This window comes from Amphiura filiformis, chromosome 6, assembly GCF_039555335.1.
Source record: "Amphiura filiformis chromosome 6, Afil_fr2py, whole genome shotgun sequence".
NCBI classification, from domain to species: domain Eukaryota; kingdom Metazoa; phylum Echinodermata; class Ophiuroidea; order Amphilepidida; family Amphiuridae; genus Amphiura; species Amphiura filiformis.
In genome coordinates this window covers 69,865,541-69,880,154 of record NC_092633.1, presented here as the reverse complement: position 1 = coordinate 69,880,154, position 14,614 = coordinate 69,865,541, and the positions used below count along the sequence as shown (strand labels likewise).

General features: G+C 36.2%; 1 protein-coding gene across 1 annotated transcript; it reads left to right on the top strand.

Moving 5' to 3' along the window:
* The first annotated feature begins 6,009 nt into the window (after positions 1 to 6,009).
* On the top strand, positions 6,010 to 14,236 carry LOC140154729 (monocarboxylate transporter 12-like). The gene is made up of 3 exons (XM_072177296.1): positions 6,010 to 6,202; positions 11,189 to 11,986; positions 14,088 to 14,236. The coding sequence occupies exons 1-3, from the start codon at positions 6,010 to 6,012 to the stop codon at positions 14,234 to 14,236; spliced, it is 1,140 nt and encodes a 379-aa protein (XP_072033397.1).
* The last annotated feature ends 378 nt before the right edge of the window (positions 14,237 to 14,614 follow it).

Here is a 14,614-nt window from a genome sequence, read left to right as displayed (position 1 = left end):
CGAATGTTTACTAAAAACCGAAACCGTGCGTATGAATTTTGGTACTATTACAACAAAAATGTCATATAATGAGAGAAAATGTACCATTTTGAAGCATCAAACTCTAAAAAGTACTTTGTTGGCTATATAACTTGATCAATTTCAGCGATTTTAATGCAGTCTTTTCGAATGCCATGAAAACAAATAGTTCCTCGTCGTATTTCAATGTATCGCCCAGGCCTATTAGTGGTCTTTAACCATATGCTGTAAATTGGATTTTGGCAGCCATTTTGAAAAGCGCCCTCAAATGTGACCTCCTGGCACCTTCATATTAATACATTGACTCAATTATATATTACTGCCGTCATTAATAAAAAAAACGTGGTCAATTAACTCTATTGCTTGACTATCATAACCGTATCGTTGCTTTACATTGGATTTTGGCATCCATTTTGAAAAAAGCGCCCTCGTCGGAAAGTTCTCAGGTTACAGGCTTTTTACCTCATAAATTCTTGTTCCCCATGAAAAACTGCTCCAGAAAAACCACGTGAGAACTTCTCCTTTTCTTAGTGGTGCCTACCTCATTTTTTAACTTGGTCTATTATATATTTCCCCTTCACCCGGATAAACGTTATGTACAAATTACTAACCGGTTTTTCTACGACCGACGTAATTTTACGGTATTTAAATTGGAGTCCCAGCTGCCAGTTAAAATACCGTTTTTTACGATTATTTTTCTAACAGTGATGGGCATAATATACGTTATAGCGCTATTTTGTTTGTTTATTGCTTATTTCTAAAATTCTTTCACTAATGCATATTTTGTGGCACAATACACAGGCATATGGAAATGAAGGCATGATTTAATAGCGGTTATTTGAGAATTCTGCAAATTCTCAGTAAAACAAAGCATGCATTACTCATTAATTTCCTTCATAAATTGTATATAACGTCATTAAATAAATTATATTCGAAAAGAAAATGATTTGTAATGCATGTATCGGCTTGATTCAACACTATTGGTAATTTCCGTATTAAACAATCATAGTGCCGTTGTTTCGAGGTTCACACCTTGACGTCATTATAACGTTATATTAACGTCCGGAAATAACGTTGTCACAACACTAATACGAGTTCACAACGTTCATATATAACGTTTATACAACTTTATATGCCTTTTATACGACGTTGTAACAACGTAAAATTGTTAGCTGGGATACTCATCCCTATTCCAAAAGCAGTAAGTTATTGATTCTCTCTTGATTCGTTTCAAAATGTCGTATGTCATGTTTTGTAGCTAAATTCAGTCTTCAAATGAAAACATAACTTGAATGCCATCATTTGAAAATATTTTATGCCGAAGTCGAAATGTCCAATATCATATTTTCCAATTTGAACATGTTGAAATAAATACCAAACCCACACTTACAGAACAAAATCCTGCATTGTTATAGGCCTGAAGTTTTAGTTTTGAACATCATAGCTAAAAACTTGCTTCAGTAATATATTTATTAATTTTCAAAATCTAGATATAAATGTTTAACAAATGCTTTTTTTTTTAATTTTCATCAACTTTGAGAAAATTCATTAAGAATTAAAAAAAAAACACCATTTAATATCTAAAAACCGTAATCTATTTTTTGAAAATTAATTTTAAAAAAGATACTGACGAATTGATTTTTGTTATGTTAAATAAAATTTATACACTACATATTTTCAAGAGTAACCGAAAAACTCACCTGTACTGATTGCCACTGTATTTAAGCCTCTTTGTTTGTTATTTCATGATTCAGGTGTTCTGTTTTGTATATATTTTTATTTTTGTAAAGTGCTTTGATCATGTTGATCAGCTTCTGGAAATGCGCTATAGTAAGTGCTTTTTAGTAATATTATTATTAATATTTGAGTTCAGCATGCCCGAATTAACAAAAATAAGCCAGCTTTTACGCATTGGGTGTAAAGTCGACATTATATGATGGTAATGTAATGTTATCACTTACAGTTGTGATTGGCTAGTTGAGTTCATCCTCTGAAGCACTGGACCGTAAAACTGTGCAATGTGGACCATTGAATAAGTTTCTTATGCGGATGCGCATATAAAATACAAAATTTGATACTTTATTTTAATTTGCATATCGAATAAATGTTTACATAGCACGGTAGTGCAATTTCACCACACATAATCTCTTTACTCGGTTAATTTACGTTTTCTACAACACTTTTTCATGATAAAAATGAATCGCCACCACATTTATCTAATTATTTTCCGTACTCAAAATCTGCATATTGCCCACTGTTCTCAGCTAGCTCGGACTTTTCTACAATACTTCTTTTGACAATTTTTTTTATACTACTCTAGACTGTATTATCTCAACTGGGATCTTTTAATCATTTTCAGTTTATCCTACTCAATACATGGATCAAATCTCCATTTGTAATTATTTTACTGTCACTTTCATTTTGTAAAGTTTCTACATTTGTGTCTCTTTACTTGACTTGCAACTTTTTCAAAATGACTTGACTTACTTGTGACTTGGACAAACGGACTTGTGACTTGGACTTGACTTGCACAAAATCAAATCAAATCAAATCAAATTTATTTATTTCCATATACATATATACAAATTGTACATCAAAACAAACAGCAAACAAAAAAGACAATATGGAGGAGTTGACCTGACCGCGATTTTTTTTCCACGACAAGGATGCGTAATAGGACTCTCATTCGCAGTTATATAGTATACGCTCCACATAGTTGAGTGACCACCACTGCACGCACAGTATTTGTACAAGAGACTCACCATGCTCACAGCAATACCAGTGGAGAATATCCCATGCGCTACGCTACCACGAATCAACATCACACATCACTGTGACTTGTTGTAGCCTAATACAAGTTGTATGTGTACATGTAGTAGTATCATCACACACACACACCCACACCCACAGGCCGAAGCATTTGTGTATGTAGGCCCCTACTTTGAAAATTAAATGAGGTTTTTATTTAGATCATTCTTAAAATGTTTCCGTTAAATATTTCATAATACCAGGGCCTATGTGCCTCTACAATCTTGATAAGTGTTACAGATTTAATGTGATGGTATTCTTCCAGTTAATACTTTTGAGATACATGTACATGTAGCTATAGGACCGTTTTGTACTTTGTTGTTGTTGTTGTGATTGTTGGGGTGTACCTAGGCCTACATGTTTAAATGTCAATAAATAAACTCAACTCAACTCAACTCAACAGGTTAGACCCACTTGAAGAAAGAACGGAAAGAACGAATATGGATAAGATGTAAATATAATTGAGTTTAATATAAATAGTAATACATGCATGGTCACAAGTTCTATGGCTCCAGTATTTACATCAAAACAGCATTTATCAAGGTTGCTGTTTTGATCGCACTGTACACAAGTCTGCACTGCAGCACGCATAGATGAAGTTGGGATGATTTTTCTTGCAACTTTCCCCAAAAATATTACAAATACTTCCAGATTTTTGGTTTACCTTTTGATTTCACAATATATAGGATCAATGTTAGCTCTCTTTAGCAATGCAAACGTGCCCTCAATATATTAAATATTAATTTGTTGAGTATTAAATCGCATAAGAGTGTTGTGACTATTTATATAAAATAGACATTCTTACATGCGGTCAGCGTGGTTCCCCTTCACTTGCACTATAATACCACTGCATGGTATCGTTGTGAGCATGGTGAGTCTCTTGTACGAATACTATGCGTACAGTGGTGGTCACTCAACTATGTAGAGCGTATACTATATAACTGTGTATGAGAGTCCTATTACGCATCCTTGTCGTGGAAAAAAAATCGCTGACCGGAAGGCCAATGAGGCCTGAATAAGCCAACCCCTAAACAAAATTCGTTGCTAAAATAACAAGAACAAAATCACATGAAACCTAACATGCAAGGCCAATAAGTCAAGATGGACAGTGCCCAGAAAAAAATAAAATAAACTAGACATTGTGCTCACAGAGCACGGCCCTTTGCCAGTGATGTTGATCTTTTTATGACCTTTGACCTAGAAATGTTCATGCAACATTTGTACCACCAGCCTATGGTTCATGGTGGTGACGACATTGTAGGCCTACTATGTAATTTACGGGAGCAGCAGCATTTTGAAAGTATACTGCGCCAATAAAGTATATTTACAGTTGGAAAAATAATCACAATTTCTAAACTGAACAATATTGGGGTAAATTTATTTATTTAATAGATGCACTATCTAATCCTGCACATTATGACACCACGTTGAATCCAATGTGACCTCAAGAAGTAAAGTTACAAGCAATTGAATAGACGAAGGTCCAGTTTTAAAAGTGACAAACTGGCCTATACAAGGCGCAAAAAAAGATTCCAACAAGCGCAACAAAGAGACAACACAGTTTCTTCAATGAAGCGTTATTTAAAGCTGTTTTTATTTCAGTTTTTACTTCTCTGTACTTTTCATAACTTTAATTTTATTTGTCAGTTCTTTTGTTTCAGTTTTCTTTTGTTCCTTTTGTTTTAAATTAAAGCCAACCGCATAAATTAGCCATTCACCACTCTCAAATCAGATGTCTAGTCTGTGGAGTTTTGAATAGGACAGTTTGTCACTTTTAAAACTGTACCTTCGTCTAATCAAATGCTTGTAACTTTGCTTCTTGAAGTCACATTGGATTCAATGTGGTTTCATAATGTGCAGGATTAAATAGTGCATCTATTAAAAAAACAGATTTACCCAAATATTGTCCAGTTTGGAAATTGTGATTATTTTTCCAACTGTAAGGATACTTTATTGGCGCAGTATATTTGGTAAAGAAAGAAAGAAGAAGAAAAAAATTACCGAGTGAATAACATTGAACGTAAGTCGAGAAGTAGACATTAGAATCAAAAAATTTAAAATGTAGCGCATAGCCTATTTCATTGTGCATCACGTACGAAAATTATATATGATTCGGTTGACTGGTTGCGAAGAAATTAACGATTACATAATGCGCGCATCAATGTAGTTCATTCCAAGTTTGATCACAGGCGCTTTTTTCATACTCGCTCACCGCCTCCTAAAGTTTGTGTCCGACGGTGTTGTTATTCATGCTTTCACTGAAGATGAATAACAGTTTGCCTGAGAAATCTTTGATTTCTGCAATTGGAAGCCTTCCAACTTTAATACTTTAGGTTGTGCAATATATTTTAACTTTATAAAGAATATTTGAGCCAAGAATGACAATGAGCAAGTGCTTACAGTTTACGTGTGATTTTTGAAACCATGCAAAATTAACGTTTTAAAGTTTTGAAAAAAATTAACTTTGCATTACAATTTCTACGTAATATTTCGAAAACTTAAGCGTGTGTGAGAAATCTTTTTAAGCCAGCTGGAATTCTTTGAAGCAATAATTCTTTATGCAACATTTATATCAACATTAAACGAAAAAAGATATTTACAAGTACCGAGTATTATCTTACATGCAAGCCTTCATTTTCAATATCGTACAGGTTTTCAAATTTGAACAAAACCTAATTAAATGTTTTGCAAGAAACAGATTGTTTAATAAGAACGAAAAGGATTTCACAGAACAAAACATGAAGCCCGTTGATAGTTAACCACTATAGTGAGTGCACATTGTGTTGAATGATCTTTGTTTCAAACTTGGAATGAAGTGAATTGACGTATGCGTTATGTAATCGCTCATTTCTTCGCGATCAGTCAACCGATTCCAATATAATTGGCGTATAGGATGCAGAATAAGATGGACTACACGATGATGTTTAGATTTTTGGATTCTGATCTCTATTTCTCGACTTACGTCCAAGTTCATTCGCCCGGTAATTTTTTCTGGGACACCCTGTATACTAAAGTACACATAAGTGAGGAATGATCAGCCCAATTATTATTATTATAAATGGCCGGCTCATTGCTGTATGGATGACATAATATTATTTGTGTGCAAATCTAGTCAATTTTAGTGAAATGACTTATTACCATATCTGCTTTATATCCTATAGGATTACTCGATATTGATGTACCATGGCTGCAGTTGAGATTGGTAAAGTAAGCGCATGGTTAGTGTGTCTCGCGTCTTCTGTGGCATATTTCATGTCAACGGGACTCATCAAATCTCTCGGTGTGTTGCTTCCAATCTTAAGGCAACAGTTTGATACACAAACATGGATCATTGGGTTGACAATATCGTTGGTACCTGGTTTTGGCGGCGTTGCGAGTAAGTAAATCAATCTATTATAATTAAATACAAAAGAAACAAGCAAAAGTTGTGTATACGTGCGGAGAATGAAGTGTATTCCCTTTTATTCCATTCCTCTACGGAATGGCGCTTAAAATGCCCAGCAAAGTTGAGATTTTCATACCACTGGAAACATCTATCTACATAATGTTTATGTACAAAAATGTTTTTGCAGATTAATTCGTTTTAATAGCAAATTATATCGTCAAATTTGTATTTTGTTCTACGGCCTATGGCGCAGTGTAATACACATAATTATGCATAACTCGCAATTCGGAATCAACTGAAATTTTGGTTATAAGTTGTTTTTTTCGTGAATATATACTGAAAAAGGGCATAAAAAGAGGATGATAGAATCAATAAATATCTGGTCCTGGTTAAGGACGGTAAACATCTGTACCTTACGGTGCTCAGAGTTTCTCGTTTGCGCCAAGTTATGGAATGATCTCCCGGTTTTACAGTTTGCCACTTAAACGTGTGTGGGAAACACAATATAAGTATTTTTAATCACGTCTGTAACGGTCTGTTTGAATATACGCACCCTACATGTACACATCTCACCTCCACGCCACCCCAACCTACCCCATCCCACTCACACACCCAAACAGTGGCGCCAACCGACGGGGGAGCAAGTCGCTCTGGCTCGATATACCGCATGATATAGCTTGTGATTCGTAGCTTTCTTTTGCCCTGTTTTAGCCCGAACTAAACCTAATAGCACTAAACCTGCAATAGTCGCGAGCAGGAGTTTAGTCCATACATTCAATACGATTTGTTAGTTCTGACCACTTGAAATATTGGTAGAAATTATAAAGTAATTTCATCGAGCCAGCTGCCAAAACTGAGTAACAAGATGAAGACGAATGAGTTTAATGATTTCGAGTTATTGATAAGACCAAGTGATACATTTATATGTTTTTTCTTGATTAGGCCAAAAAAAAGGTTTGTCTCAAAGCTCACGAGAAATTTAAAAACAAATGCGAAATGCGATTTTTTTTTTATTCCCGACTTTTTTCATGGTACAGTGGAAACTCGTTAATACGAGATCGCTTAATGCGAGAAACCGCTTACTACGAACTGAAACTCGTGGTCCCGATTTTCCCCTATTATTTACTGTACAAAATAAACTGTTTAATACGAGGTAAATAACACGAAATCCGCATAATACGAGCACTTGCTGTCAGTCAAAGCTTCTGTTTTCTATTGTTTTTATGATGGATAAAACGAGCTAATTTCCCAAGGTAAATTTATGATGTAAATCATGTGAGAAGTTGACAAAATACTCGCTCGAGACATCACTTTAGCGGCAAATGAGGATTCCCTTTCCTATTTTTAGATGTTATAAAATCAAGTCATGACGAAATTTGCCATATAAGGCCAATTATTGTTGACGACATATCAGACTAGCCAATCGCAAACGCGGAAGTCCGCCCTTGGATCGAAAGTGGGAAACCCTTCAAGGTTTTGATGTTACCCACTGCGTTATCCAGTCCAAGATCTTACCACGGACACCATAGAAATGCAATTTTAGTATTAATCGTTGATGAGGCACCTTGTCGAAAGCTTTCTGGAAGTCTAGAATGAGAACGTCAGTCTGTAAGCCATGGTCGAAATTTCTGGCGAGATCTTCCATTGTAATGAGAAGTTGTGAATCACATGAGTGATTGGATCGGAATCCATGCTGAAAAGAAGATAACATTTTCTGCTCAAGCTACTCCATAAAGATATTACAAGGAAGGGGCGGAGGGGGCTAGCCATGGCCATGTCGAAACATTGGCGATAAATCTGATTCGAGTAGCTGAAGTACACAACCGCAGCGAGACAAAATATTTAGTAAGTTATATTATGTCATCAGTAGTGAGGAGGGTTCTGTTAAGTTCTTCTCTGAGTATTATGAAGGATGGGATCAAAAGGCGTACTGGTAAAAAGCACCACCACATCGTGCGAATTAAGGATCTCATCTTCCTCGAAGGTAACATCTTTAAGAGGTTCCGCTAGACGTTTAGAGTTTAGAACATGGTGCTCAGATTGCAACAATGGGACTCAAAATATCAGCGAGAGATTGGGCCACGTTATAACCTATGGAAACTGTAAAGTCCACTATAGGGCGAAGCGGAGTTCCGCCCTTATGAATTTTGGGACTACCATAAATTCGAGGTACATTTTCCGAGGTGGGTACAGAAATTGTTTATCTGCTTTCTTGATCTTGTCTTCTTTCTCGAGTCTATGTAGGATTGTGTGTTTTGGTGTGGTATCTCGATCTAATTTGTCATAAGTCTTAGAGTCGCTGAGGAGGGCGCAAAGTTTTTGTTGGTAGGCTCCGTTTTGTCCATGACAACCGTTGCCCGTCCTTTGTCAGCCCCCAGGACCATGATGGACTCCTCTTTTTGAAGCTGGTTAATCGCGACTCGCTCATCTTTACTGATATTTGAGGGAGGCAATTTCGCGGATTTTAAATTTCCTACTGTTTCAGCACGTAACTGTGCTGCTTCATGTTGGGGGAAGCGTCCAACACGCTCTTTCACACGCAACGATATGCTCATTAATAATGGACGAGTGAGATTTACCCCGTATCCAAGGCCGCGAGCTAACACTCTATTTTGAGCTTCTGACAGTTTGTATTTTGACATGTTTTTTACCCATCGTTTCAATTGAGTGCCACTGAAGTCCGGTTCCGTGTAAGAATTGTTCTTATTTGCATTATTATTCGCCAATTTGCCCTGTTTTTCCGCTAGCTCTTTCAACTGCCGTGTTTGACGGGCGCGGACATATTGGAATTTGTTCTCGAGAATTTTCAACATGACGCGAGATGTTAATTGACGGTCTTTGTTTACACCGCCGGATTTGAAATTGGCGTTAAATTGGGTTTTCTCTTCCTCTAAAATACCCGATTTATTGGAAATTACGCGAATTCTCTCATTCAACAAAGCTTTCTCTGCTTTTTCTGTATTGATCGAACATGAGTTTTAAACCGGTTGGAATCAGACCACTGTGTTTTGCCCGTTGTGAGAATACTCTATGACAAATTATTGCGATATTTTCCGTTCAGTGTTTTCAAGCGATCGGAGGTCTCTCACTGCATTACCGTCCGTAATTCTCTCTCAAATCTTTGACCAAGTGCAACAGGAACCGCTATAGAGGGCGTGATGAGTTGGTCAAAGATAATACTGTTAACAGTTAAATTTAACAATCCAAATGAACTTGTTCAAAGAAATATTTCACTTGCCGCAGTATGGAATCGCGCGCGAAAAGTTAAAAGCTGTTAAACGTGCAGAACATACACGCACGCGTACAAGGACAGTTTGACGACACGCTTGCGGCAGCAACCGCGAAAGAGCATTGACGTCACTACCGAACTTGATGCGAACCAAAGTATAAAACGTCACTAAAATGCGAGTTTAACATATTCATATACATACATACATACATACACAAGTCTTTTATAAAGCGCCGTTACATCTAGACCACAGCGCATAAGCATAACACATAAAGCATAAACACAAAACAAAACAAAGTGAGCAATAAAAACAGTTAACTTTTTTGGGAAGAGATATGACTTCAGTAATTTCTTGAAGACTGGTAATGAGTTTGCAGTACGAATATTGATGGGTAAATTGTTCCACAGTCCAGGAGCAGCCAAAGAAAAAGCTTTATTTGCGGCAGAGTGGAGAGACTTGGCATTTAATTTATGTACAGTAAGCCGGGTTGTATCTGAAGCAGATCGAAGTCCAGTAGGTGTTTGATGGTAAGGTGTGAAACAAGAAGCTAAATAACCTGGAGCATGTCCATTTAAACATTTAAACACATACAGTAATACTTTAATGAATGCGTTCTTTCACAGGGAGCCAGTGGAGTTGATTTAAAAACAGAGTCGCGTGATCGCGTTTTGATGCAGAAAAAATGAGTTTTGCACCCCAATTTTGAAGGCGCTGAAGTCTGTCGATATCTTCATATATTTTTGACTTGCATAAAATGAACGATGTTAACAGCTGAGACACTTCTTGTTACTTTTGATATGTTATAGGTCTGCTAGGAGGAGCACTGAATAGGCCTACACGTTTTTCGGCACGTAACACAGTGACTGTTTTCAACTTTTTCGCTTCTATGGGACTTATATTCGCATCTGTTACAACATCGGTGCCCATGCTGTTATTTTGTTTGCTAATATCAGGTTAGTATAGTAAACATGGTAGGCCTAAATGCACAAAATTTTAAAAATCCAGAAAATAATTTTTTTGCATGGCTACTCCGGTTGGGTGTTGTGGGGTGCGAGGGGGTCGAAAAGGACTGCTAAACATTTATTATATATTATCGTCAGTGAAAAATAGCTTTCTTGGCAAAAATTTTCAATATTGTGAAGCTAACATTTCCATACAAATGTTGACTTTGTAGCATTTTTTTTTTTGGTGTGGGGGTTATCCAATTGACCGACGAAGCGTTGCGAGGGCCGAAGGAACTGATAATTGCCCAGGTGATGTGAGAATTTAGAGGGAGCTCACTCCTATGTTTCAGATGGACATTTTATTTTTGTAAAGACTATTCATACCAGTGATATACAATACATAAAAATCATTTGTATATAGCCCTCTGTCGAAAACTTGTGCATTGCATGTGTACTTATTCAATTAGCATTTTTTGCCAATTTTATTACAAGCTTGAATGCGGTTCTTTTTAGGCCATTTTAAGCACTTAAAGTCCTATTCGGTGATCCCAGCGAAAGTGTAAAATATTTAAAAATGTTTATAAATTGCTTAAAAGTGAAGTCATTCAAATTGTGATTTGGTATATTTTAAATGAGAAACTTTGCAAAAAACGAAGAAAACAGCAGTATTGACGAATATATTTCTCTTTCCCCATTAGCAGTCTTAAATTAAGTTCTCTTCCGGACAAAAACGTATCGTTACAGGATTGTGTTAAGCCAATAATGTGCGATTTTCTAAAAGAATAAATGTTTATTTGTTTCAGCTTTCATAATTGGTGCGGAGGCAATCCTAGCAGGTGAATTAGCGAAGTATTTTGATCAGCATTACGGGTTGGCCAATTGCATTGCCAGATCAGGCATCTCTCTTGGTATCGTCGTCATGCCATTTCTGACACAGTTCCTTAACGATGTCTATGGATGGCGAGGTGCTCTGCTATTACTTGGTGCTCTCAACTTCCATTCCGTCATATCTGGTATATTGTTAAAGTCTACATCTCACCATGTACCTGATGATAAGACTGCTTTTCCTCTAAGTTTAGAAACTGAGAAAAAAACAGCCCATCAGCAACTTTCTAGGACCATAGCTTATTATCTTGACTTGGAACTGTTACTTAATCCAATCGCATTAAAAAGAATAGTTTACAATTTGGGTAGTGCTTACGCTTTTGTAGGATGGATGATATATCTTGTACCTAATGCCATTGACATCGGTATATCACCTTACCGTGCCGCGTCTCTATCTGCAATTGGTGGCATTGGTAACCTGCTTGGTAATGCAACATTTCCATTGCTTAAGAAGAAGTTATCAAATGAACATATACTGTACTTGACAACATTAGTTGTTTGTTTGTCATTAGTGGGAAATCCATTGTTGTCATTGCTTCATAGTTACACTGGCCTGGTTGTCGCTTCGTTTACTTTTGGGTTTGCACGAGGACCAGCAACGCTAGCTTCATATCAAATAGCAAAGGAAAACATAGAAGAGGACAAAATAAATGGTGTATGTACATGGATGCTTGTTGCGTATAGTATTGGATCAGTAACCAGTGGATTTTTATCAGGTTGGTATGCTTATTTATATAAAGTAAATTATCAAGTAGGAAGCAGGACGCAGTAATCCTTCCATGATCTCGCCAAAAAACATGGCATCGCTGAAGCATTTTTATTACACTATTTACGCTTAACGTAATTTTCTCATTTATTATTAGAGGAGAGATATGCATTTCCTTTATCTATCCAGTGATACCAAATGACGCTTTTACATCATAATGTGAGTTTGCCCTCGCAAAATTAGGAGATTCTGCCTATTAAAAAAAAAGTCCAAAATTGATATTTAACTAAAAGACCTTTTATACAAACAAACAAGTTCCAAAATGAATATGAATGGATAATTACAATTCGTATCTTATTATCATGTTTTTACTCAATAACACTTAAAATATTTTTGGAAGGGCAGAAATAAAAATCGCTGGGCCTCAACAAAACCACCTACTTAAGTTTGACTGACCACCATACCCTGGGTAAGATGGTAGGTCAAATTTTGATTCGCCAAATGAGTGTGATGGGTGCAGAAGAAAGAAATGAGTCATTCTAGCGTTTTAGTGCACCACGAAAAATATGTTGGAGCGTCCCCTTAGTACGGTCTCGTAAGGTCTCGTACATGTACCACCAAAAACAACGTAAAGTAAGCAAGTTTAAAATGCCCCCACTTCGGCTTACTATTTGACACTTGATCTTGCATGATAAGCCGATTTATCGTATGTTTTGTTTTGTGATATTAATTTCATGATTAATGATTGAATTACATAAATAACAAGCAGGCATAAAATAGCACTAATGGTATTTTCAAAACGTCATATTAATATCTTGTTGAAAACGTTGTATTTTGATGAAAATAAAATACAATATAAACACTTATTTGCTGATGTTCAAAATGTTCTTTTTATGAATGTAGCCAAGCTTGGAAAGTAATCAGGTTTCGAAGTAGTCCATGAAACAAACAAAACGAAAAATGGATGTTTGAAATTATTTTATTCTTGATTTATGACAATAAAATATTTGATAAAACTTTATCAGTCTTTTATTTTTAAAACTTGCTGGTCACCGCAGCCGCGAGACTCTAATACGTGTATTTTAATATACTCTTATTATTCAAGGCAACTAAGAAAATCAAAATATGAGCACCACATACTCAATCTTCACAAAACCAACGAGACACAGACAGTCAGTGCAGATGCAAGTCAGTTTGCAACTGTGGTAATGCGCGTAGTTGTAGTAAGTAATGTCGGACAAAATAATTATTGATGTTGGCGCCTATTGGGCGTAAGTTAACGTAACCTACAATTGACATGATAATCGACATCCCCAAATCAAAATAAATGTACCTTTATGCGAAATACTCCTTGCAAATTTGGACCGCATCCTCACTATTTGCATGCCGTCTTCGTGGTTTGGAAGCGGGTTGGTTGATTGGATTTCTTGCTCAGTTTTACTTCAACGCGAACATCTGATTGGTTACTGCACCTATAGCGTCTTAAGTCGCATAAACCCGGGACATATGTATCAATTCACTTTCGTAGTGCACGTTAGAATATGACCGTTGCTAGGTCAACTGGATCACGCTTTCTTTGTAACGAACCACTGATCGAAATGATCATAACACAAATCCTATGGCATATCTAAATTTGGAACAGGTGTACGAGCCCATGCTTGGAGCAGTAAGCAATGGTTACTAACGTGCACTACGACAGCGAATAGGCGATCAAAAGAATAATATGTGTAAGCGACTGCTCCCTTTTGTTTCGTCAAGTGGGTTAAAATATTTAAAAAAACATTTTGCATTAACATTTCGACAACCTTTTAATAAATATTGTTGTAGTGTTTTTCATATAAAATGGTTTAAAATGTTTTCATGAACTTCACATAACCCGACATTTAAACGTTTTTAAGATGTTTGACCAAAACCATGAAAGCGTTTGTAGTACGTTTATAACGTTTTAAATACATTTTTGTGTGTTCCAATCACGCAATCTAGCTTGCCTTTACGGTTTCCGCAAATCAGCATAATTTCAACAAATATTTGGTAACTATTAATACAAATCAAACAACGAAACACATAACATTATTTACCAACGTCTCTTTCATTTTATTACCTGTCCGCAGGATGGATCTATGATGAGACTGGAAGTTACACGGTATCATTTCTCACATTGGGTCTTGTTGCATTATTGTCCGTTGTACCTCAACCATTTGTAAACAATGCACAAAACCAAAAGAAATCGCAGTACTCTCAACTTTCCCCTGAAGAATAAACCGGACAACAAGAGTAGCTGAAGTGGGACGAGAATTTTCAGAGTTAGTCTAAAGGTGTCGTGATTGCCTTTGCTAAGCTTCTAATTATAAATCTTTGCAGTTGGCATTCTTTGCGTTCCATAATCCAATATGCATGTACACGCACAGAATAAAAAAAAAAGTCATACTTCTCGACTTAAAGTCAATTTTTACGCCAATATTTTTCTAATGTAGGTAATTGAACCTTGTTATAAGGTAGATGCTATGGCTCATCTTGACTATAATTTTAGATTTAACCGCGTAAATTTTCTTAAGTTGATACTACTTTTGACTGCAATTTTTAGGGTAGTGAAAAGTTTGCTTCTTTTCGTTTACGTTTTAAGGTGTCAAATACTGTT